At 38.2% G+C, this 25,779-nt stretch overlaps 1 protein-coding gene across 1 annotated transcript in view; it reads left to right on the top strand.

Moving 5' to 3' along the window:
* Positions 1-25,779, top strand: part of tenm2a (teneurin transmembrane protein 2a) — a 305,507-nt gene that overhangs the window by 54,612 nt on the left and 225,116 nt on the right. Inside the window, exons 2-3 of the mRNA XM_084430309.1 lie at positions 2,223-2,522; positions 20,144-20,419. Of these exons, the coding sequence (XP_084286435.1) occupies positions 2,294-2,522; positions 20,144-20,419 (505 nt within the window). The 5' untranslated portion in view covers positions 2,223-2,293. The remainder of the gene's footprint in view (positions 1-2,222; positions 2,523-20,143; positions 20,420-25,779) is intronic.

Genomic DNA, 25,779 nt, shown 5'->3' with positions numbered 1-25,779 from the left:
AATTATTTTCAGTATGTGCAGGACAGCTAGTGGCTATGCTGTTATGTAATGATCTGTTGCTGTGCAGGAAAATCATCCTCTCCATGCCACACACCGGACTGTCCCTGGGGCAGTGGACTTCTCCGATCAAGCTAATACAGGAGGAAGAGTGTGGAGAACGCTTGTTTTTTGGCGGGGGTGGGGGGTGGTGGGCAGGAGGTCGAGTTTGTGCCTGTCTGTTTTATTAAGTGCGGTCAGAACAGAGGGCCAGCTAAAATTCCTCCTGATGTGAGAGAGAGTTAAGAGAGAGTGCTTGAGTGTGTGGAGAGAGGTTGCCTGCAGCTGGACGAGTGTGGGGGAATTTACCTTTAATTAGTGTCTAATTACAGTAACTGGCTTTCATGTCTGAAGTTAGAATGGTATTGGTGTCAGATATGTGGCCTTTGTGGGTAGTAGTGCGCATGCTCTGAAGAGTTGCACATGTGAGAGGTGAAGTAAACAAATGAATGAAAAACTGTGCAGTAAAAATGAACGCTTTCATTATTGTGATTATGTGCTCTTTTTGTGCTAATTACACGCCCCACGTCCAGACGCTCTCTCCCGGACTTGTGAAGCACATAATAATAATATTAATAGTATTTTGTTGATTCTACATTTATTTGGGGATTCAATGCGTAAATATACACTACTTTTCAAAAGTCTGGGGTCGGTACGATTTTATGATTTTTAACCAAGGTTAAAAAAACTGTAATATTATTACAATTTAAAATAACTATTTTCTATTTTAATATATTTTAAAATGTAATTTATTCCTGTGATGCATAGCGAATTTTTCAGCATCATTACCTCAGATGTAATCCTTCAGAAATCACTCTAATATGCTGATTTGCTGCTCAAGAAACATTTATCTTTATTATTATTATTGTAATCAATGTTTAAGACAGTTTTACTGCTTAATATTTTTGTGTGAACCTTTTTCCCAGAACGTTTGCAAATGATTTTTTTGAATAAAAAAGTCAATATATATATATATAAAAAGAACTTTTATAAAATTGTAAAAGTTTTTGCTGTCACTTTTGATCTATTTAATGCATCCTTGCTGAATAAAATTACTTATTTCTTTCTTTCCAATGGTAGTGTATTTATAATTAAATTAGTCACAGCTAACGTGATTAATCATTGTTAATCATATAAAACGGTGCATTTCATTAGTGAGAATTTTTTATTATATTCACATTCCTAATAACATGAATCATTTGCATTCCTAATAAAACCCCCAAATAAAATGGAAGTATACTGAACAAAGTATTTTAACATTGAAAACACCTTAAAAAAGTGGCGGAATCTCATCTGTCTTTGATAGTTTATGGCTAGCATCTCAGTCAGTGTGCATTGGATTTGAAATAGATAAGTGCTGGTGTTTTTGTGTGTGAGCGTGTGATACGATCGGGCCGAGCTGTGTTCGGCTCCCTGTTTTCCTCGGCACATCTAGGCATCTGTGATTATCCTCTCACGGCCACAGAGGGAGCTTTTCTCACTCTGTCTGCGATAATGAGGAAGAGACTCGCAATGCCCTCAAGTCATTTCCTTTCTCCTCCCCCTTCTCCTCTGTTTCACTCTATCACTCATTCTTCACCGGCATCATGACTTCACTCCTCCACACGTCTCAGTTCCCGCTGTACTATTTCATCTGTGATTATGGCTGTAATGACAGCTTCTTCTTTTTGTTTAGATGGTTCTCCACTGTTTTGTTTATGAACAAGCCATGCAGCCAAAGTTGCTGTGGAAAGAGATTTTGTTTTTCTGTAATTCACAGACAGGATTTATTCGTTTGACAATGCCTGAATGAAATGCTGTTTTCTTTCTAATACCTAGAAATAAACATTTTCACATTTTCTGTGCTGTGTGAAAATCTGTGAACTTCTTCAGAATGGTAAAATGTGTTGCATATTGCTGAGTACCACATTCTTTTTGGTGGCTGAAGCATAATCAAATTATCCAAAATATTTAATAGCTGAACAGTGATGCTGCAGTGCTGATCAAACTGCCTTAATCAGTAAGATTCTCTAGCAGAAAGCTTCTCTGGATAAGATTTGCTGGCAAACAACATGACTACGTTGGTCCACTTGCTGGACCAGCTCTAAACCAGCAACAACCAGTATAAACCAGCAATTCATGTTGGTCGTTTTGGCAGGGAATTTATGTTTTGAAATCTATTGATTTGTGTTGTCTTCTATTAACAGGTGAAGGACTATACAGCTGTTGAGACCTCCACCTTGTGGACTGATCTGATCATCGGGCTGCAGCAGATGTCATGGATCTGAAGGAGCGCAGGCACCGTACACTGACCCACGGCCGCTGTGGGAAAGATTTGCAGTTCACCACCTCCTCCCTGGACAACGACGAATGCCGCGTACCCACCCAGAAATCCTACAGCTCTAGTGAGACCCTGAAAGCTTTCGATCATGACTCGCGCCTTCATTATGGAGGATGTGTGGCGGACCTGGTTCACCATGAAGCAGATGAGTTCACCAGACAAGGAGGTAAACACACAAGAGACATACCACAAAGTAAAGACACAACCACATATACAGCACAAATGTAACTCAGAAATGCCGAAGATACAGCGCTCAGTGTAATGATCATATACCACATGCATTTGACAGTGTTGGAATATTGTATATTTGATCTTTTAGGGCAATAGGAATGTGTTTTAAAACATGCATCCTTGCTGAATACCTTTTTTTTTATTTATTCAGGGTAAAAGCATTTATAATGTTACAGAAGATTTTTATTCAAATAAATGCCATTCTTTTGACCTTTTTTATGTTTTAAACAAGAATCATGAAAAAATCTGCATATTAGAAGGATGATGTGGCACTGAAGACGTTTGCCATCACAAAATTAAAGTAAAAATTACTGAGGTTAATTATACATCGCTTTCAGTATGTCTATAAAAGTCATGCAAAATGATATTCAAAATCACATTCAATTATTTTAACATCAAATCAAGGACATGATCAGTACCTGAGATTATCATTGTCATACTTTGTATGTTGTTGTACCAGTCACAATGTCACAGACACAAATAGAATTCGTTTTAAATAGAATCTTGCCACCCGTCTTGTATCGCCGTTGCGGCTGGTTAGGACAAAAACTCTGATTAACATGGAAAAGATGCCGTTTATCCCATGTTACAGCTTCACATCGGTGTGTGTGTGAAGCTTCACACTTTATATTTTGTAAGAACAAATTTAAATGTATCAGGAATCATTTTGAAATATTTTGATCATAATTCCCTTTAGATTTTCATACCTAGTTAAGGACTAACAACACTTCACTCCCCTCTTTTTTAATAGTATGGTAGGTAAAATTTTAGGGTGATAATAATCTGATTAAGATGATTTTGGATCAACAACAACAAAATCACATTGTTTTCTATGGCATATATCTGTGCTTCTACATGACGTGTTGTACAGAGAAGGGTTGAAGCATAAAAAAAGAATAGTTCAGTTAACAGACCTTCTCTGTGTTTACGCATGCTGCTGGAGAGAAGTGCAACTCAACCTCAGGGTGCTTACTTAAATTACAGGAAGTCCCTCCAAGTCTGCCCCCTGCTGCTTCAAATGTGTCACCTATTCCCAGCAGACAATTCCCAGCCTGATGCCTCTGATCCGCCGTCACCTGTTCAGTCTTATTCGTCGTATAGCTTATGCTGGTCGACCCACTTCATGCCTCAGGCTGTAGACTTGTTGCTGACTGTATGCAGGGGTGTTCGGCACAGTGCCAAACTTGCAGATGCATGCTAAAATAACAGGAGACTTTTGATCGGTGCTGATTCAAATTGAAGGTGACTGGCTTACTAGCTCAAACTCAACTGATTGATTCAGATACGGTACCCTTTGTTTAATCTTTGTGTTTTACATCCCTTTTTGAATGTCTTTGATGATGCAAATAAGAAAAGTCAGCCGCTTCAACTGAGGCAGGCTAGAAAAGGAAGCAGTAGAGGAAGAACAGGAAGAGAGCGAGAGAGTACTGTCTAAACGCTACACCATCATAATGAGCCGGCTGCTGTGGATCCGGAGCGGGGGTCATCTTTAAAAAAAGCAGGGTCAGGCCTGCGAGTCGTCCTCTGCGTGAGCCGCTGCCGGTGCCGCATTGATTTCACTGAAATGGATTTCAACTCGATGCCATTGATCAGCGCCAGACCGGGTTTTCAGAGCGAGAGAGGAAGACAAACCCGCTGGAGAGATTGCAGCCTCTTTTCTCTTCATCCATTCAACTGTTTCTTGCCACAGCACTTAGCCACTGACAACAGATCCCAGAGCTCATGCAGCCCGGGGTGGAGTGGCCTGTGTCCCCTCGGGGGATGTGTGGTGACAGCGACAGTGAGCAAGAATTATGGGTAGCTTTAGAGAACTGGATTGAGGGAGGACAGATAGACAGGCTGACAGGCTGTGGAGAAGCAGAGAGTTGGTAGCCGTCAGATTGATGCTACTTGAGGCGCTAGCGGCTCACTGACTGCAGATGCATCCGTGGGAAGTGTTGCCACGGGAGACTAACAGTGTGCAAGGGCCATATGTAACAGCACTCAAAGGGCACTGCCAAATTACGCTCCTCTCTCCCGCTCACTCACATAGTCATCACGGCCCACGTAAACGGTTGCGCAGAGAGGAAGCGGAATATTACTTTTCAACTTTTTTGAAGAGAGCTATTTTCTGTCCGAATGAACAGTCCAACCTTTCACTCCGACTGCATTCTGTGTTTAAGGACACAACATGCTTCTAATGCTCCTGCTGTACTGTATGTCATGCTGAGTGCAGATTTGACTCTTAATGCTCCTCACTTTAAGTCTCTTTACTGTGTGGGGTATGAGAATATGCTCACAGGTCAGGATTGTCATTCAGATAAGGTACTTAAAGCATTCAGACTGTACTTTTTTAAAAATATATATAACATTTTTTTTGTTCTAGCTATTGGCCTGTTTGTTTGTTTGTTTATTTATTTATTTAATTGGTCATGCTCTTTTCCAGTTTACATTTTTTACATTTAGCTGTCAACTAATGCTCATTTAGGTAATCCTGTTAAATGTAATCATTAGCAAATCTGAAAATGAGAATTTATTTCGTTATATTGTGATGTCTACATTAATTTGTAGCATATAAAGTGGATGATATTTTAAAGTGTTTATTTATAAAAAAAATAGTATACAATTTTGAAAACAGTAATTGGTTGTTGACAAACATGAAATAAAATAAAATAATAATAATTAAGGATAATGATAGACAGATAGTATTTTTGTCTATTTTTTAATTACAATTAAAGGAATAATCCATCCAAAAATGAAAATTCTGTCATTTACAATTTTACTAAGATATATGTACCTAAAAAAAAAAAAATATATATATATAAATATATATATATATATATATGTATATATATATATATAAATATATATATATATGTATATATATATATATATATATATATATATTACTTTTTGTTTTTGGGAGTTCCGCATAAGGAAGAAATACATAGTTTTGAACGACATGAGGGTGAGCAAATTATTGAATTAATTAATTTTCATTTTTGGGTGAACTAACCCTTTAAGTCATTTGTAATTTGTTGTTAGCAGTGCCATTTTAGACAGAACAGCAGAGAATTGAACTGAATCAGTCAAATAGTCGTAAATTACATTGTATTGAATTGGTGAGGTGAGGTAGATTCCTAGCGTCCCTTACTTTGATTGTAATTGATCTGGCCACTTATTCCTATAAACAGATGTGTTCTACATCTTAGGAATGGTCCCTCTTAGGTGCAAATGAAAACTGAGCTGGGCTCTATGGCTCACCGGTGGCTCTCAAGCGTATGGTCCAGCTGCGAGCGGTAGGCCAGTAGATCGAATGTTCCATCACTCTCCACCCCTCTATGTCTTCACACCCTACAGGGGCACATCTGTGTCTACAGAGACACATCTGTGTCTGCACAGGCCTTTGGTAGAGATGCTACACTCATTGCCTGTCCTGCAACACCATACATTGCAGCAAGCTTTTATTTTGTTATTTTTTTGCTGTAAATTTTGGTTGCACCTTACTATTTGTGATGGGGACACTATTGGCAACGCTTTGTGTTTGTGTGTGTAGTAATGCTAATTTAACTTAAGTTAGTCTAATTTACTATAAATAAAAAAATATATATATATATTTTAAAATAAATAGCAGAGTAAAAAATAGTCTATTAACAGCCCTTTATGACTGTATAAAATGTGCATCTGGGTTTTTTATAGACGTCATCACTCAGAATGACAACTAATTGCCGATTCGGAACTAACGAGTTTCACATTAGGGGCTTTAGGGGTCCCTCAGGGGTGTTTATTTGGATCCGGTTTGATCCTAGATTTGTATGTTGGTTTTTGTTCCAAACGTCACAGGCTTTATTGTGGATTTCGGAGGACAGCAGCACACTGCCTAACCTCTAATTCCTACTTTATGAGCTAACTAAAACAAGCTGATAGCTTGTGCATGGCATTCAAAGAGGAGCAAGAACAAGCTAGTCATCTTCTGTTTAGAAGTCCCCTAGTAGTTTGTTTATGAAATTGTACTTGACTTTTCTCTGACTCGTTCTTTCCCACTCCGTCCCCTCTCCTCATCCTACAGCTGTGGTTTTGATGTGGAATTAGCTGTCAAGTCACACATTTCATTGATTATTTTATTTTGTTGATTCTGTGCTTTGTTGGTTTATCGCAATAAATCTGGGCAGGAAAAGATCAAAGGGAGAACAAAAGAACCTGCCGGTTATTAAAAATAAAAGACTCTGAGATTAAATGCACTCTCTCTCTCCGTCTCTGTCTTTCTGTCTCGTCCCATTCTATTTCTCATTGCCCTGTAGCCTTGTCCACTCTTCCAAACACCCTGGAACTCTTTTCACATCAACCTTGAGACAGCTGAGAGTTTTCTTGTTTGCTCATTGATGGCTTGGGAATTGGTTTCAAGTGTCCCTGAAGCTTCCAGACACTCCTCTGTCTGTAACTAGTCTGCTTGTCAACCCATACAAGCAAAGCGGTTCATTTCAAGGAAAATAATTTTACGCCTTGGGCTTTTAATTAACCCCCAAAACATCAGAAAAATGCTCTAACATTTATTCTTAGGACATGGAACCAAAGTTTACACACATTTCCTGACATTATTATATATATATATATATTTTTTTTTTCAAATAGCAACATTTCCATTTCCATGTTTTAAAATTTTCACTATCACTTTTGATAACAACATTATCACTATTGAGAGGATATGTTTTAGCACATACGGTATGTGCCATTTCAATTGATTTATCTCTTTATTTATCAAAATTATAGTGTTGCATTCTGCCTCATACCCTTACAATAACCTGTCCTCAGACTATACCTTAATATGTCCTTTATTTATAAATCTGAATACCACATATTTATGAAATTATCATAAATATAGCTAATATAAATAACAACCTTGGTATGGCAACTCTGTAACGCAATTAGTAGCTTGCAACATTAGAAATACAAAACCATATGTCATGCACAAAATATAGTTTAACACCTTAAGATATTCAGTCTGAAGGAGATGGTACACTGGGCAACTTTTTGAGCAATATTTCTGGGCAATGTTGTTGAGTGATGTTGCTTGGGCACTTTCCCATTGAGAATGGGAATATTTCTATAGCCTATGTATAATTTAGATCGGTCGTGGGCCCCGTGTCTCACCTGGCTGCCTGTTGATGGCAAGATTGCTCAAAAAGTTGCCCCGTGTATCATCACCTTTACAGTGCGTTCAATTTATTGAGCTGAAGATCATTTGAAACAATCCTGTCTCAGTTCATTTACTCATTGAAGTGTATGATAAATAGTTGACACATTATTTTTGTATCTGAGTGTGTGACACATATTGAGTGATAGGCAAGGGGGGAAAAAATCATTTGTGAAAAACTCAAGCAGCGGGAGATCACACCCAAACAGGCGAAAACTTCTGAACAGATTAATCCAGCATTTATTTATTTATTTGTTTGTTTTGTATTTTTAAACTTAGGTTGTACGTATATACCAGCAGCCTTACAATAATCACATTAACATGATTTCGCTTAATCTTTTAAGAATTGAATATGGCATATTCTTGCTGAAAGCCTTTAATCTGTTCTGGAATCTCTCAAGGCAAATGAACAATATGATCACAGCCAACATTCTCTCATTATGTTATCCTGATTCCCCTGAGGGCTGAATCGTTATTTTATATACATGCATGACCTCTGCCGTTCAGTCTAAAGTCTAAATAATAATAATATATATATATATATATATATACACTCACCTAAAGGATTATTAGGAACACCATACTAATACTGTGTTTGACCCCCTTTTGCCTTCAGAACTGCCTTAATTCTACGTGGCATTGATTCAACAAGGTGCTGAAAGCATTCTTTAGAAATGTTGGCCCATATTGATAGGATAGCATCTTGCAGTTGATGGAGATTTGTGGGATGCACATCCAGGGCACGAAGCTCCCGTTCCACCACATCCCAAAGATGCTCTATTGGGTTGAGATCTGGTGACTGTGGGGGCCATTTTAGTACAGTGAACTCATTGTCATGTTCAAGAAACCAATTTGAAATGATTCGAGCTTTGTGACATGGTGCATTATCCTGCTGGAAGTAGCCATCAGAGGATGGGTACATGGTGGTCATAAAGGGATGGACATGGTCAGAAACAATGCTCAGGTAGGCCATGGCATTTAAACGATGCCCAATTGGCACTAATGGCGCTTTTCCACTGCATGGTACGGTACGGCTCGGTTTGGTATGGCACGCTTTGGCGCTTTTCCACTGCATGGTATGGTACGGCTCGGTTCGGTGCGGCTCACTTATGGCGCATTTCCACTGCATGGTACGGTACGGTACGGCTCGCTTCGGCTCGCTTTAAATGGTACCACCTCTGTTGAGGTTCCAAGCGTACCGTACCGATACTAAAATGTGATGTAAACACTGCAGATTACTGATTGGTCAGACAGAAACATCACTACCAGCGTCATTGTATTTACGACACTAAACCCGCTAGATTTAAATAGCCAGTAGACAACAGCCAACGCTGTAGCACTTGTTTTAAAAGTAATTGTTTTACTTGTTTTAAAAGAGTATAAACTTCAAAAAAAGAAATGGCTGAATCGTGGTCAGTGGACGAGGTGCAGACGTTCCTCTCGTTGGTTGCCGAGGAGTGGATGGGGAAACACGGAATGAAAAATTTGCATTTAATATGATGATGTCTTTGCAGTAAAGACGGCAACTATAACGATCAGTCCCACCCACTTTGAAGCGGTACTAACTGCAGTGGAAAAGCGAACCGAACCGTGCCGTACCGAATCGAGTCGTACCACGCAGTGGAAAAGCGAAGCGAGCCGAACCGTTCCGCGCCGAGTCGAACCGTACCGAGCCAAACCGAGCCGTACCATGCAGTGGAAAAGCGCCATAAGGGGCCTAAAGTGTGCCAAGAAAACATCCCCCACACCATTACACCACCACCACCAGCCTGCACAGTGGTAACCCAGTAACTGAGCAGATTGTGAAATACTCAGACCGGCCCGTCTGGCACCAACAACCATGCCACGCTCAAAATTGCTTAAATCACCTTTCTTTCCCATTCTAACATTCAGTTTGGAGTTCAGGAGATTGTCTTGACCAGGACCACACCCCTAAATGCATTGAAGCAACTGCCATGTGATTGGTTGATTAGATAATTGCATTAATGAGAAATTGAACAGGTGTTCCTAATAATCCTTTAGGTGAGTGTATGTATATATACAGTATATGTATGTATATATGTATATATGCATATATAGTATATTATTCTTTAGACTGAACGGCAGAGCTACATGCATGTATATGTATATAAAATAACGATTCAGGTATATATTACCTTATTTTTTTTATATCTTTTAAAAAACTACCACGACTACAATTAGTATTATTACTATTATTATTTGTGTAAAAGTGTGACACCCCACAGTTTAACATTAGAGTTTAACATTTTTAACATTAGCTTACAGGATAAGTATGGGCCATTTTATAAAGTTATAGTTACAAATAGTTACAGTGACTTAAAAAAAAAAGAAAAAAAAGATAGTTTGAAATTCTGATTGGATGATCCAAAGCTGCAGTAAAATCACTATAAATACACACCTGTGAGTGCAATGTGAGTGTGATATAGATCATAGATAATACATTGCTTGGCAACCACAACCAACCTACAGTTAGAATAATATGTTTTACTTGCTGTATTATTTTGGAGTCTTCTAAGGCAGAAGTAAATCATTGTAGCTGCAGTGGGTGGCTGAGACATCTAATGAAGGAGCTTACCACATCACCAGGGCACAATATCCAAAAAGACAAGACTGAGTGGCCAGTCTGAGCCCTGAAGGCCATCAGGGGGTCAGTTGGCACTTAATAGCGCTCATGATATGCCTATTAAACTTACAGTTTGGACAGCTGTGTCACCTCTTCTGACACCAGCCTGCTAAGCTCTACCTAATTACAGATGTCATTCCTTGTATCTCTCAGGCTGTTGTTTTATCCCTCCGTAGGAACGATTCTTTTAATTATTAAATATTTTGTACAGTATTGCATGGCTAAGTGGCTGCGATTTGGGGCGCTTTTGCCCTTGGGTTCAATTATGGTACTACGCTGCTGAGTGCAGGGTATTTAATACTTTGTCAAATCCAGCCTTATACAGCATCTTACGCAGCGCCTCGAGACTCTAAAACATTCAGAGATTTCTTTTTTTTTGAGAGAGAGAGAGAGAGGTTAAAATGACACTTTGTGTAATGAGTAGCGAGCTTGTGTTGTAATGGGAAACACTGAAGGTCTCATAAATTAGAGATACGTTGTGGAGCTCTCTGGTTTGATCAGTAAACACAACCCAAGCCATTATACAAGTGTAATCGAGTGCCAAATGCAGACAGATATTACGATAAAATTGTCACCACAAATGTACAAACTGTAAACCAGTATGGATCCCAACTTGAACGCTATCAGACTACCAAAAAAATATACTCACCCTCTTAGCACTCCCCAAGACTTTAGATCTGCTTCTTTCGGACCTTCAAACATGTTAGCGGTGAAGCCTTTTGCAGTGTATACGATGGTGTTAATATCAAGGGCTTATGTCAGGTGGTTTATGAGAAGCAAAATGGCTCCCTGTGGGGTCAGATCTATTTCTGCTGCCCAATTAAAAGGTGTTGAGTGGCCGCGTGGCGCAGGTGGTTCACATGGGGCAGGGCGTTTGACACTGAGGGCCCTGTTCTTGCTTAGCTGTTAACTCTATGTCCCAACATTAATGGGGGCCCTAATGATGTGCTATGCATCCTGGGAACAAAGTATGCTGCGAAAACTCACTGGACACCCACTGTTGAGCGTAAACCCTCTCAATTAACACCCTGCCCTTCTGAGACCACCGATGATGGCATACTACCTACGGTGCCAGCACGCCCCACGCAGGATCTGATGTCACAGGGACAGGTAGGAGGCTCTGAATCAGACAGTGTGCTAGATGTGATCCTCACACGGTCAACCAAGGCGAAGCGGCAGTTTCCGCTCGGTATCTGCAGTGTTGGGAGATGTTATTTTTACAGTGAGGTGTTAAAATATTGCGCACTTGCTTGTAAAAATAACCAGTCTTGTCACATCTTTACCTTTTATTCTTAACGTGTGTCTAGTTACTTTTCGTACATTTTTACATAAAAATAACGTACACTTCCATTCAATAGTTTGGGGACACATTAAATTAATTAAAAGTGACATTAAAGACATTTATAATGTTACAAAAGATTTCTGTTTCAAATAAATGCTGTTCTTTGTATTAATCAAATAATCCTGAAAAAAGGAACATAATTTCCACAAAAATATTAAATAATATAAAAAAAAATATTAAGCAGCACAACTGTTTTCAACATTGATAATAACAAAGAAATTCTTAAGCAATGATGCTGAAAATTCAGCTTTGCAATCACAAGCATAAATTACATTGTAACATTACATGTACATTGTGCTACACCCCAACATTGTGTAACTGTGGCAGTAGCTGATTTCCCATGGAATGCAGTGTGTCGTCAGTCAATTATGGAAAATCTGTATCTCTATCAAATGTAAGTGTATTAGTTACTGGTAAATGATGGGGAACCCAACTGCGTCTCCATAGCAATATAATTATAGAGCACTACATTAACAAGTTGCTTAGAGAGCACAATACAGTGAGTGTTGAATAAGAGGTGAATCTGAATGGGTGCTGATTGATTGAAGGTGTCGTGATTGTGTGTGTGTGTATACGTGAGCTGAGAAAGCGAGCGGATCTAGGTGTAGATATCAAGAGGGATGCCGAGCCAGCTGTGTCATTTCATTAATGGCACCACATTCTCACAATCCACCTCATAGTAATGTACCTTGCCTTGAACACAGCAGGCTGACCTTGATTTATCTGTTCACTGCACAAAACAAAAAAACAAACTTTTTTTTTTTTTTTTTTTATTACAATTTTCAAAAATCAGACACCTAATCCGCACTTGTGTAAAATCTGGTCTATAAATAAATTTAATATAAATGTGGCTCTGGCTGATATTCTCACACAGAGGCAATTATTAATTTGAATGTGTCTAAAGTGTCTAAATAATTTTTGGATTCACTGTACATTATATCTTCTACATATTTTAGGTAGATGTGACAACCAAGCGGCAACCTTCCGGTCTCTCTCTTGAATCCAACACAGAAGTGAGTCAAGTGACTTAAACTGCAATTCATAGACTGACCGCTAGAGACAGGCTCCAAAAGAGAGTCGATCCCATAGTCCCCATAAAAAAATATATGTTTACAGCCTGGTACAAAAAGTGGTTTTGGTCTATATACTGTAGCTATTTTTGCCCTTCATGACAACTGTGAGGGGGGTGATTTTTTTTTTTTATAACTCATCCGTTTAAATTATATTAAGCCTTAAAGTTCTGCATAATTAAGGCCATGGTCACTTGAGTGACAGGTGGATTGCCGCTGCTGTCATTACTAGCTGTTTGTCTGTTAGCCATCACATCAACTCAGCTAATCCCGCCTCTTTTGCCCATTTTCGGTTTTCCGGAGGTGACGTGTTGCCAAGATGGCGACGGCCGGCTCCGCCCACTTTCGGCTTCAAAAATGCTCTTCAGAAACCTAGGGGTGACATCACAGACACTATAGTTGTGTCCCAATTCAGGGGCTGCATTCTCCGAAGGCCGCATTTGAAGGCCGATTGCATCACAGCGGCGCAATGAAGGCCGTCCCAAGTCGAAGGATCCTTCTAATGCGGCCTACCGTCAGTGTTGCCAAGTCTGAGGTTTTCCCGTGGAATTGGGCTACTTTTAAGTTGTTGCCATGGGTAAGAAATGATTTCCACCCCCGTAAGTATGATTTTGACGCTCCAACACCCCCAAAACATCTCTCAGACGCAAAAATCCAGTGGAGAATTCGGCTGCCCGATGGAGAAGAGCCGATGGGCTTTTTGGACTAATTTTGTTGCACAGACCTGGCAACCCTGCCTATCGTCCTTCTTTCCCCGGGCCGCGAAGGATAGAACGAGGAACCAGCACCAGCAGCAGCCAAGAGAAACGAGACCGAGAGGATGAGCTGATCGAGATATTTAGGGAGGACATGAAGTTTCAGAGAGAATGGACAGATTGTTTTCTCTTCTTGACAGATTGGTAGAGAAATAAACGTTTGGTTATGTGAATTAAAATGTGTAAATTAAACAATCGTATAGGCCTACATTAGTTTTATGTAAGTTATAAATTGTAAATGAAACTAAAAATTATTTCTGTGCTTTGTTTATGTTTGTAATGCAAGTTATAAATTATTCTGTACATTTATTTTTGTCATGTCAATTAGTTTATACATTTCTATACATTTTTACTTGCAGTAGCCTACTTTTTTACAACTATTTACACGATAAGTTACGTTTAAGATAAATAAAAACAAAAAAAGTTTAAATGAACAGTTTACATAAAACAGAGTAAAAAAAAAAAAAATCGGTAGACTTTTATTGAGCTGAGCAGGAGATCCTGGTGGTGCTGCACAGAGACCCTAGTAAGGCCTCTGCCAGTGGGACATCATCTGGGATCAGTGCATATTTCCACTGTCCACTAACAGGTTTGCAGGGCTGACTCAGGCGTGGGCTGCCATGTCATTGGGATGTTCTCAGAAAGAGGGAAGCCATAAACCATAAAATATTTTAACATACAAAACTGTCCTATAAGCTAAACTCTGGATGACAGCGGCCCTCCAGGACTGAACGTTGCCTATTCCTGATCTATAAGACATATTTTTACTGTTTCTATTATATACTGTTCATATTTTTTTAAACAATGTCTAATATCATAATCTAATATCCATGTGTAAAAAGTCAGTTTTTCATAAAAAGTATAATATTTGCCTCTGAGATGGAGTTGAATAACAATCTAAAGTACTTCAAAATCATATTTTAATCCAGAGTAAATGTATGTCTTTACATTCCACTACTGGTTATTTGGAAAATGAAACTAACAAATTGTTGCTAGCTGTGTCCCGGGATTTGTTCAATGAGACGGTCTGGTTTTGTCGCCTAGTAACTGACATCCCTTGTGACGAGCGGCAGTAACATTTGTACTGGACTTTATATTTATAAATATATAGTTATAACTGCCTAAAAACAAAATAAATCTTTTTTTTTGAATATGGTCAATTTATGTACATAATAAAATCTCAAGAGTATAAACTAGCCTATGTAAAATTACATACTGGTAACATATAAGTCAACATTTGAACCTTTATTGTATTTTTTTATTATTATTATTTTCATTTTTATTATTAGATACATTAGATTACTCGATTAAATTGAAACCCAAAACTTACATTTAAAAGTGTAATCTGGCAATTTCGTCTCCGGCGTGCAATGAATTCTGGGATAGGCAAGGCTGCGAAGGATCCTTCTGATGTATCCTGCATTCACAGGAAAAGAAGGACACATTTACACATTTGAAGAAGCCTTCGAAGGACCTTCGAATTGGGACAGCCTTCGCCGCGCCGCGGTGACGCAATCGGCTATACTTTCCCCTTTAAACGAGTCTCGGAGCGTCTTTTGAAGGCAGCGTCGGCTGCGCACTTAGAAGGACACGGCCTTTAAAGGATGCTGCCCCTGAATTAGGACACAGCTTACGTCCATTTTTTTTTTTTTTTACAGTCTATGGTGACAACTTAAAAATGGTGTACCCCACGCGTAACTCTTCCCAAAGTTTCTTTTAAAAGAGTTAACGTTTCAATTTGTCAAGTGGCAGATTTAAATAAGATTCAGTCAGCGCTTACTTACTCTCGCAGGTTCCCACAGAGCTCCATTTCCTCAGTGCATGCCTTCAGTAACAATAATAACCATCAGCCCACAGAACATGAACAAACATGCAGCACAAAGACGCTCTCTGGAACAGGTCCATTACCCGCTATCATCAGTAGTGGGGTGTGGGGGACAGGGGGGTTACATAGAGACTGCAGAGAGGCATGCCGATTTGGACGCAGAAATCACATCCTTCTCCCTGCTGAAGCGGAGGTCTTTTTATATTACTCAAATGGCCAATCAGCCCACTCTCTCAGGAAAGTCAAATGCTTCTTTCATGGGCCTGATGAAGCATAATGACCAGAAGACAATTTACACTCTTGGGGCCCAAAATGGGATTGAGTCAGTCCTTGGGGATGTGTAAGGCCCGTAAATTACCTCAGTGTGTGTCCGGGCACCTGTACGAGGCTTTAATGAAAAAAAAAAAAAAGAAAAAAAAAAGCTTTAACACACCTCCAGCCAAGACATCAACACAGTATGTCAGATAAGAGTCTCTAAAAGCCAATTTTTAAGATCCAATGCAGCACCCCTACAGTCTCCAGAATCACTAAAAGTTGAATTTTTTTACTTTTTCAAATGTCCTGCTGGACGTATTTGGCACCAGCTTCTAAAATGAAATGGGAAATGAGATGAAAGATTTTGCTAGGGTTTTGCACACACACACACTTTTTTTTCCCTCAAATGATCTGCCTACTACCTTCTCTACCAGCTTTTACTTTATTTATTTGCATTTATATTATATTTACAGATTCACTAAAGTGGCGGGAAAGAGTTAAGACTGGAGTAAGGCCTGCTGAAAATTCCTATTTGCCACCACATTATGAAATTGAAAAAAGTTATTTTAAATAATAGTTCACAATATTATTTTTTGAAGTATTTTTTGGTCAAAGAAATGCCTTGTAAAGCATGAGAGATTTCTTAAAAAAAATAAAATAATAATAATCTTACAAAACCCCATAATTCACTATGATAAAAAAGTCTTAACATCTAGTTTACAGTGTACAAAATACCATTCTAAAAAAGAAACAAGAAAACAACATGATCAAACTACATAGCGGGTTTGTGTACAATTGCATTTGCACAGAAATGTACTTGTCTAGTGGGTTGCACAGATACTTTATCCAGCCTACTCAATTAAGTTTATGCATTTGTCTTCCTATACCGCTCATAAAAACATGACCTGTAAACAGTGTCTTCAGATGGTGCCAAAATGTTGCTGGTAAACAGTTCATTATAAAAACTGTGAGTTTTTAGACAACTATGGAACAGGACAAATTGTTTTACTCCCTCAGAGGCTATTGTATTTGATAGCTGCAGGAAGCAGTTTAGTAACCTCAGCAAATGCATGACATGTAAGAATTGAGTTCTACTATTTGAGCCCCACTGTCAGGAAAAGAGTGAGCACAGGAAATATAAAGCCAAAGGTCAAGAGAATATGGAGCATGGTGGCTCTTACTGCAGGTACTGGCAGGAAGAAGAAGAAAGAGGCATGATCCCTTAGGAGCTTATGAGAGACATGAGGACAAGAGTAAAGTCCGGATGATCAGAAGTAATGAAAAGTATGTAATTGACTAAATAACCTATAAGAGAATAGGGGCAGAATCTCTTGTTTTAAAAAGAAATGCATCCACCACACACACACACACACACACACACACACACACACAATTCTGAGAGCTTTAAAAGAACATTTTGATGTTAGGAGACATTTTGATGATATTATGAGGTCTGCAGGATGGTGGGTCTTTTTTTGCGGCCTCTTACTGTGAAAGACCACCTCCTTTGGGAGTTGTGATTTGACAAGCTTTGAGTGTGCTCACACACACACACACACACACACACACACACACACACACACACACACACACACACACACACACACACACACACACACACACACACACACACACACACACACACACACGTACAGACACAAACACACACACACACACACACACACACACACACACGTACATACACACACACACACACACAATTCTGAGAGCTTTAAAATAACATTTTGATGATATTATGAGGTCTTCAGGATGGTGGGTCTTTTTTTGCGGCCTCTTACTGTGAAAGACCACCTCTTTTGGGAGTTGTGATTTGACAAGCTTTGAGTGTGCTTTTGGGATCGGTCCCCACTCCGGGAATGATTCCCAGTTTGGGAAAAAGATGCCTGTTATTTTGGTTTACTATAGTATTTTTCCATCTGGCTGTACTATAAATTTGTAAACATAAAAAGGGAGCAAGATGGTCTTTTCTTTCACAGTCTACAGATTTACAACAAACATTATGCTAGTACGTGTGTTCATGCATATGGCACTCTGCTTGTAAGCTGGACAGCAGAAAAAAAGAAATATGACTGGAATGACTGGAAAACACGTTCAAATAATTTTAATTGAATGATTTGAATGAAATACGAAAATATGAAGAAAAAAAAAAACGTAGCATGCTTTGGTCATTGACAAATGCGATTTCATCGGCATATACTCACAAATGCCACACACACATATACATTAAACACTTAGTGTTTGCCATCAAAAATGCCATTGTTTTATACAAACCTGTTTTAATCTATTTTATACTTTTATGAAAGGCACAACAGTGTACAAACAAACCTGTTTGTGAGGTGATGGAAGAAATGTTCATACAGATGGAAGTACACACTGTAAACCTGATGTTATTTAGATGTAATACATGTTCCAAGCTAGTGAAATAGTTGGGTATTAGGCTAAAGGTGGCATTTTGTGTTGTTGCCCTCACAGAGTACATGGATTTTTCCCCGTTCCTCAGCTACTTCAATTCAGGTACAGTACGGTCTGACTAGAATGATATGAGTGCTAGTTGTGTTTGTAGCATTACTAGCAGCATAGGAATATTCAATGTTATTGTGTAGCTGTGTAGTAATATTATTAGTAGTAAATGTATCCAGTTCTCTCAACTTAAATGCAATTTTAAAAGGAATAATTACCTTTGCACTACTATAATCAAGTGTTTTTTTATTTTATTTTGCTTTATGTCCACCCACAACATAGTCAGGAAAAAAGCAACTCTATTAAGGTCTCTTGATTTTAGCAATATCGATCCCAACCGCTGTAAAGATCCCTGCCTTAAAGAGCGTTAATGAATAAAATGGCTTCTTCATTTTCAGCTGATTGGAGGGCATGCATTGACTCTTTTAATTACTGGAGAGAAGAAATTGGTTGTGCATGCCTTATCCTTTAATTGTTTTTTCCACAGCCAGTCCTTAATTGGGACTCCCTTGTGTTTATCGATTCACTTTGATGTGCTTTAATTTGGATGACGTGCAATATATATATATATATATATTAGTTTGCAGAGGGGTTCTGCCCAGCTCTCTCTGAATGTGGTTTGTGTCAAGGCTGTGTATGCGCATGAGTGCGGTCACACTCATCAAAGCAGGAGGTGTTATGCTGTGAGGGAAATTTCACAGCAGGTAAAGAGCTGCAGGATCAAATAGGCCCCTTAGTCCAGCACCACACATGAGATGCTGTCTGAATACACGTCCACTGATTCGAGCAGTTAAACCTGGGGCTCCTGCTGCTGCCCCCTTTTTCTTTGTGAGGTCTGTCTTAATACACTTTGAAAGTTTAGTTCAGCTCTATTCAGTTTATTCATATACACAGTTTTTCACAGAAAATACTATATTGTTCCAAAGCAATTTTACAATTGTGCCTTAAAACCACCAGAGCACGTAGTGACAAGCACATTTAAATGCATAAATTGTTATATTCAAACACATTCAATTGTTATAAATTGAACAAACTTTGAAGCTTTAGAATATTGATTGGTTGATTGATTGATTGATTGATTGATTGATTGATTGATTGGTTGGTTGATTTATTTTTTTCTCCAGAGACAGTGTAGTTCCACTTCTAAAGTTAATAAGAGGATAGTTTACTGTATGAAGACTAATGAAATATATACTTTGGAAGGTATAATTGTAAGCAGTAAAATAAACAAGCGTGATTTTGGCCTGGCAACGTAATTGTTTATTTTCAAAGGTACTTGTTCAAAGGAGTAAAGTTCACGTTTCATAACCCAATATATGTATAATAATTGAAGTATAATTACTCAAGTACTGTACAATTCTGTCACAGCTTCTCCTTTCTATCTACAATGAGCAGCAGAACAGAGAGAGTCGTCACAATGCCAGAGTTTCAGAAGTTGACACCAGTACCACTGACATTTCAAGATTTGTGATACCACAGTAAAAACTATTATGCTAAATAACAAAAAAAAAAAACAAATTAAAACGGTTAAATATTATTATAAATTTGAACAAATTAAACTAAAAGTGTGAGGCCTTCAAGTATTTTCCAATTAATAAAACATTACTCATGCAATTGTTCAAGTAAACAGTTAGAAGTAAATGGCAAGAACAATGGTTTTCCCTTTTTCTTGTCGATATTGTTGTTTGATTAATATTAATGCTCTAATTCTTGTCTGGTATCATAGTATATGTTTTGTTTTAGAATTGAGATGCTGCCAAAGTGCTGCATTGTGTGATTTATGTCCTGCTAAGTGATGATTTTAGGTATTTGATGCAATTAGAGAGTGCTTTTGCAGTGCATTGACTGTGATAGACTAGTTCATTATGATTAAGATTAAGTCACAATGTCTAGTTTGTGTAAATGGCTTGAATTCTTCACAGGGTGCATCAAGGCAGCATCAATTATATCATGCCAATTCCTCCACATGCATCAACAACTAACTGATTGTGCTTTGTTTTGACCACTTTAGGGAACTTTACTTTAGCGGAGCTGGGCATTTGTGAACCATCCCCGCATCAGAACGCATACTGCCCTGAGATCGGCCTCTTGCAGCGCGGTTACTCTCTGAGCGCCGGCTCCGACGCGGACTCTGACCCAGAGGGCCCTATCTCACCGGAGAGAGCGATCCAGCTGTGGGGGGGCCAAGGCATCAAGTCCCGTCGCAGTTCTGGCCTCTCCAGCCGGGAGAACTCGGCACTCACCCTCACCGACTCTGACAACGAGAACAAGTCTGATGACGAATCAGGTGAGAGATTGTTTCAGAGAGCGAGAAAGCAGCGAGCGAGTTTCGTGTTTATGAGAAACTGAGGGTGCGAGAAAAATCTTTAAGGCTTTTAGAGTGTAAGGTGTGTGAGAACAGATGCCAAAAATGTGCAACATGTGATAAAACATTCACTTTTATGCTTTCGACTCATTTAGAGCTGAATGCATTTCGGATACCTTTTGTGTTACTCTTACCTGGGTGTTATAGCCTCCCTGTGCATTAGTAATCATTCCCCAATGACACAAGCCGCTTTTGTTAGTCAAACTGCAAGCTAATCTGCCACTGGAAATGCGTATAAATAGACTGGATACATCATGACATGTCACTCTCAGTTAATATAAAAAGACTGTACACAGAAATATATTTTTAAAAATGTCACATGATGCATGTTCGTCAAGCGAAAACATTGTGAAAAACAATCTTCCATTGATGTTGTTGTTGACGACTGAATCCTCATCGGCACCTTCCTAGCTGTAATTCTGCAACATGTTCCTTGTTTCCACACTTCCTTGTTAATTTGGTGGCATCCTAATCTTAGCATAGTTTGTAGAAAATGTCAGAGGTTAATGAAAAGACAAAACCCATCCTAATTAATTGAGTTCTCACCATATCACACCTCAAGCAGATCCATCAGCTGTGAATTCCAGCATCGCACAAACTCGCTCTGACAATTTATCAAACTACTCTACAGCTATTAAACACATAAAGAAACACCTTGGAAAGCAGTCATCTTCATCTTGCCGGTTGATAATTGCCTCACAGATAATTGCCATGCTAATCTCCCGGCCGCTGTTTTTTACGGCACAGAAAAACGCGTAGGCGCAACATGTGCCAGTCACCGGATCCCTTGCCTGTCTGCTCCGATAGCAGTGGACGCAAGCTGGACACCGTCTCTCAGCTCTGCACCGTGGCTCATTCCCACTCAAATCCCAATTAAACGTCGCCCAGGCTGTGCCTGATAATCTGGGCAGGATGTGTCACAGAGGAACCATCTATGATAAATTAAGTAAAAGACCTTTACAATACTTTTTTAAGATTGTAATATATTACCTTGCACCAACAGCAGTAATACTGAGATTCAATAAATATAGTTTTGAGTTTTTATGCTTTTTAGGAGACCAAGCAACAATTTACCTAAAGACACTTGAGCTTATACATGCAAAACTTTGTCCAATCCCATTTATACATAAATGTTGCTGAATTGGGAATATCGAACCAATTTTAATTTTACCAGATACAGTATGTATTCAGTATGCTATTCCAAATAGCATACAATATTTTTATTATTTCTGCTATTTAAAGATAATAATTCAGTTTGATGTATACTAGCATAATACTTTTTACTATTTTTACAATATATATATTTGAAGTAATTAAGTTTAATATTCAGAATAACATGCTATGAAGATATAGATTTATGAAGAGAATAATTCAATACCCTATTCCAAATATTATTTCTGCCATTTAAAGATAAGAATGCAGTATGCTATTTTGAATAGTATACTAGCACACTACTCTTACTATTTCTGACATACAAAGAAAATAATTCAGTACTTTTTTTAATAGAAAACTACCGTAAGGGTTTCTACAATATAAATATTTGAAGAAATGAATTCAGTATGCTTTTGCATAATGCTGGCATACTATTACTGTTTCTGCCATATATTAAATGAGTTCAGTATGTTACTACTAGCATACTTCTCTTGCTGCTTCTGCCATATAAACGTCAAAAATTATGAATTCAGAATGCTATTAAATTTAACATACTACTCTTACTGTTTCTACAATATAAATATTTCAATAAAGGTTTTCAGTAGGTAATTTATATCTTTATATGAATTCAGTATACTAAATATGTAGCAGAAATAGTAAGAGTATATTGCTATTCCAAATTCAATTATCTTAACCATTTTACTGAGCAAATGTGGCTAACATACGTTTACGATATCAGTCAGACAAATTCATAGCAATGGCTGCCAAAAACCAATCAAAATACAGCTGTCATTATTTTAAATTATGATCAATTGTCATGGACTTTTGTAAGTGTGGTGTTTCCATTAGGATCATTTTACCTAGTTTTGTGAGAACTGGCCTTAAGCGTCATTGGATTCACTCTGTTCTCCACACATGTTCTTAAAATGTTGCTTTTGGCTATTTGCATTTTTTTTTTTTGATGCTAAAATGAAAAAAATAGATAAGGTGTGACTGATACCTCTGTGAGTCTGTGCTTGAGAAAATCAAGCTTTCTTGCTGTTGAACTGAATTAGAAGCGGGATATTGCTTTCAGTGAATGTGTTCTCACAAGGAAGAAAGCATATGTTCAAAATAGAAGCAAGTAAACCTGTCATTTCTGTCTTTCCACTTCTAACACTCTTTGAAGCCTCACCCTTATCTTTGCCCCTTTTTCTTTCACAATTGTCGTGCATGTTGATGCACTTCAATATCCTTCTCTCTCTCATCTTCCTTTTTTTGCCCTGTTATATTATGGATGTGTCAGCAACACCAATCACGTTGAAAGACAGGTGTCACTCACAGAGGGAGAGAGAATGGGGTCAGAAGGAAATTTTCATCCATTATCACCCTCTGTCTGCCTCTTCCAAAATACTCTCCCTGACGTAAAGGCAGCTTTCAAAGTCTACCACCCGCTTTGACTAAAACATCCATTTGTGCTTTTGAGATGTTAAGTCTAGACATGGGCTTACTAGTCAATATCTGATTGGGCACGGAGTCAGAAGTTGTTAGGATAAAAATAGCAGCCACTCTTCCAGGTTCTTCAGACGAGCAGCTTTTAACAAAGACTCGGCATTGCTGAAAAATATAGTAAAGACAGCAATATTGTGAAATTATAACATTTAAAAATAACTGTTTTCTATTTTAATATATTTTAAAATTTACTTTTGTGAAGCAAAGCTGAAATTTCAGCAGCCATTACTCCAGTCTTCAGTTTTACATGATCCTTTAGAAATAATTCTAATATGCTGATTTGCTGCTGAAGAAACATTTCTCATTATTACCAATGTTGAAAACAGTTGTGCTGCTTAATAATTTCGTGGAAATCATGATACTTTTTTTTTTTTTTCAGGATTCTTTAATGAATAGAAAGTTCAAAAGAACTGCATTTATTTGAAATTGAAATAGCCTGTTATAATTTTAAAGACATTACTGTCACTTTTAAACAATTTAATGCATCCTTGTTGAAAAAAACAAAACAAAAATAAACCAAATGGTAACACTTTAGTTTAGGGTCCATTTCACTATTAAAGGGTTAGTTCACCCAAAAATGAAAATTCTGTCAGTAATTACTCACCCTCATGTTGTTCCAACCCCGTAAGACCTTCGTTCATCTTCGGAACACAAATTAAGATATTTTTGATTAAATCTGAGAGCTGTCTCACTCCTCCATAGGCTTCTAAGACACTATAACTTGCTGGCCCAGAAAATGTATTAAAGACATTGTTAATATAGTCCAAGCGACTCCAGTGGCTCAATCTTAAGTTTATAAAGCGACGAGAATACTTTTTGTGCGCCAAAACAAACAAAAATAACGACTTTATTCCACTTTTCATTTCCTTCTCTCTGGGCCTCGAGTCTTTTCACGTAGTGTTTAAGCGTAGCGCGTCTGTGTTGCACGTCACCACGTAGGCTCACTATTGGGCGACGCTGGTCATGTGTGTGATACGTGGCTACGCTTAAACACTACGTGAAAAGACTCGAGGCCCAGAGAGAAGGAAATGAAAAGTGGAATAAAGTCGTTATTTTTGTTTGTTTTTGCGCACAAAAAGTATTCTCGTCGCTTTATAAACTTAAGATTGAGCCACTGGAGTCACTTGGACTATATTAACAATGTTTTTAAAACATTTTCTGGGCCAGCAAGTTATAGTGTCTTAGAAGCCTATGGAGGAGTGAGCCAGCTCTCAGATTTAATCAAAAATATCTTAATTTGTGTTCCGAACATGAACGAAGGTCTTACGGGGTTGGAACAACATGAGGGTGAGTAATTACTGACAGAATTTTCATTTTTGGGTGAGCTAACCCTTTAACTTGTTGCTTATTAGTATGTATTTTACTAGGATATTGGCTGATTATTATTATTATTATGTATGCCTTATTCTGCTTGACTATATTCTATATCCCTTAATCAATTCCTTCCCAATACCTAAACGTAACAACTACCTTACTAACTATTAACAAGCAGTAATTAGGAGTTTATTAGGAGTTTGTTAAGGCAAAAGTTGTAGTTTATAGTGAGAATTAGACGCTAATCTATAGTGTGGCCTAACTTAAATATGCATTGGTGCAAAAATAACAATATTTTACACTGATCAAATTTATTAACATCCGTATCATACTACAATGGACGCGAATATATATTTGATCAAATATCGTATACCACAAACATCCATTTTGGGCCGTGGTGACATGTCCCATTATGTCTTCTATGGAGATCGTATTCATACAAAATCATCACTTGTTGCATAAGCAGCTTAAACACGATGTCAGGCTTTTCTTCTTCATTAGGACAGGTCATATCTTTTTTTTATAACTTTGATTTCTCTAATTTAAGAATTCAAAGTAAGACTGACTAACTGCTAGTTTGTCAGACAAGTTCCTAATACATAGTCTTAACATAATGGCTGTGTTTATGCAACAGGCCACTGGTCTTTTTAAAACAACCTAACATAATGATCACGGTCTGTGAAATATCATAGTTAATGTCAAATCCTGAGTGCCTTCAGGTCAATGAAGATCTTGTAGCATGTAGAAAGTGTTTCAACAAACACACAAAGCACTTGTTGGTCAATTTCAGCTTAGCATTAATCTAAACTAGCTCTTTCCCGGGTTGATATAAGAAGTGTCACCGCCGAGAATTTGTTTGTAACAGTAATTCCATATATAGCACATCATTCACCATCATAACAAAAGCTTCATTAATACTGTAACTCGAACACACTAGTAGATAGTGTTTCGAGTCAGCTCAATTTAAAAAAGTCAATGGGAAATTAAAGAGTGTGATTCCCTCTGAGGCGGATAAAACAAACCCTCATTCGACTCTTTCTGCTTATCGATGGCGTCTGTTCCGTGTAATCCTCTTAGAATATTTTCCTCGCACCTTTTTGATGCTAGGTAAGGTGCAGAGGGAGTTTGATAATGAGGCCAGGTGATTGTCTTATTAAGCAGCCTGGATGACTGGAAGCCTCTTCGATTTGAGTGACTGATTAATGCCCACATGCTACAGCTCTCAGAGCAAAGAGTCAGTGATCTTTACGTGTCTGGGGTTCCATTACACCGCATGGGTGCTGTCATTTTCTGCTGCTGTCTCTATAGTATTTAACTCTAGTATT

This window comes from Rutilus rutilus (genome assembly GCF_951802725.1).
Source record: "Rutilus rutilus genome assembly, chromosome: 14".
In the NCBI taxonomy this organism is placed as follows: Eukaryota; Metazoa; Chordata; class Actinopteri; order Cypriniformes; family Leuciscidae; genus Rutilus; species Rutilus rutilus.
The sequence above is the reverse complement of the archived record's forward strand: the minus strand, read 5'-3'. Positions and strand labels throughout refer to the sequence as shown.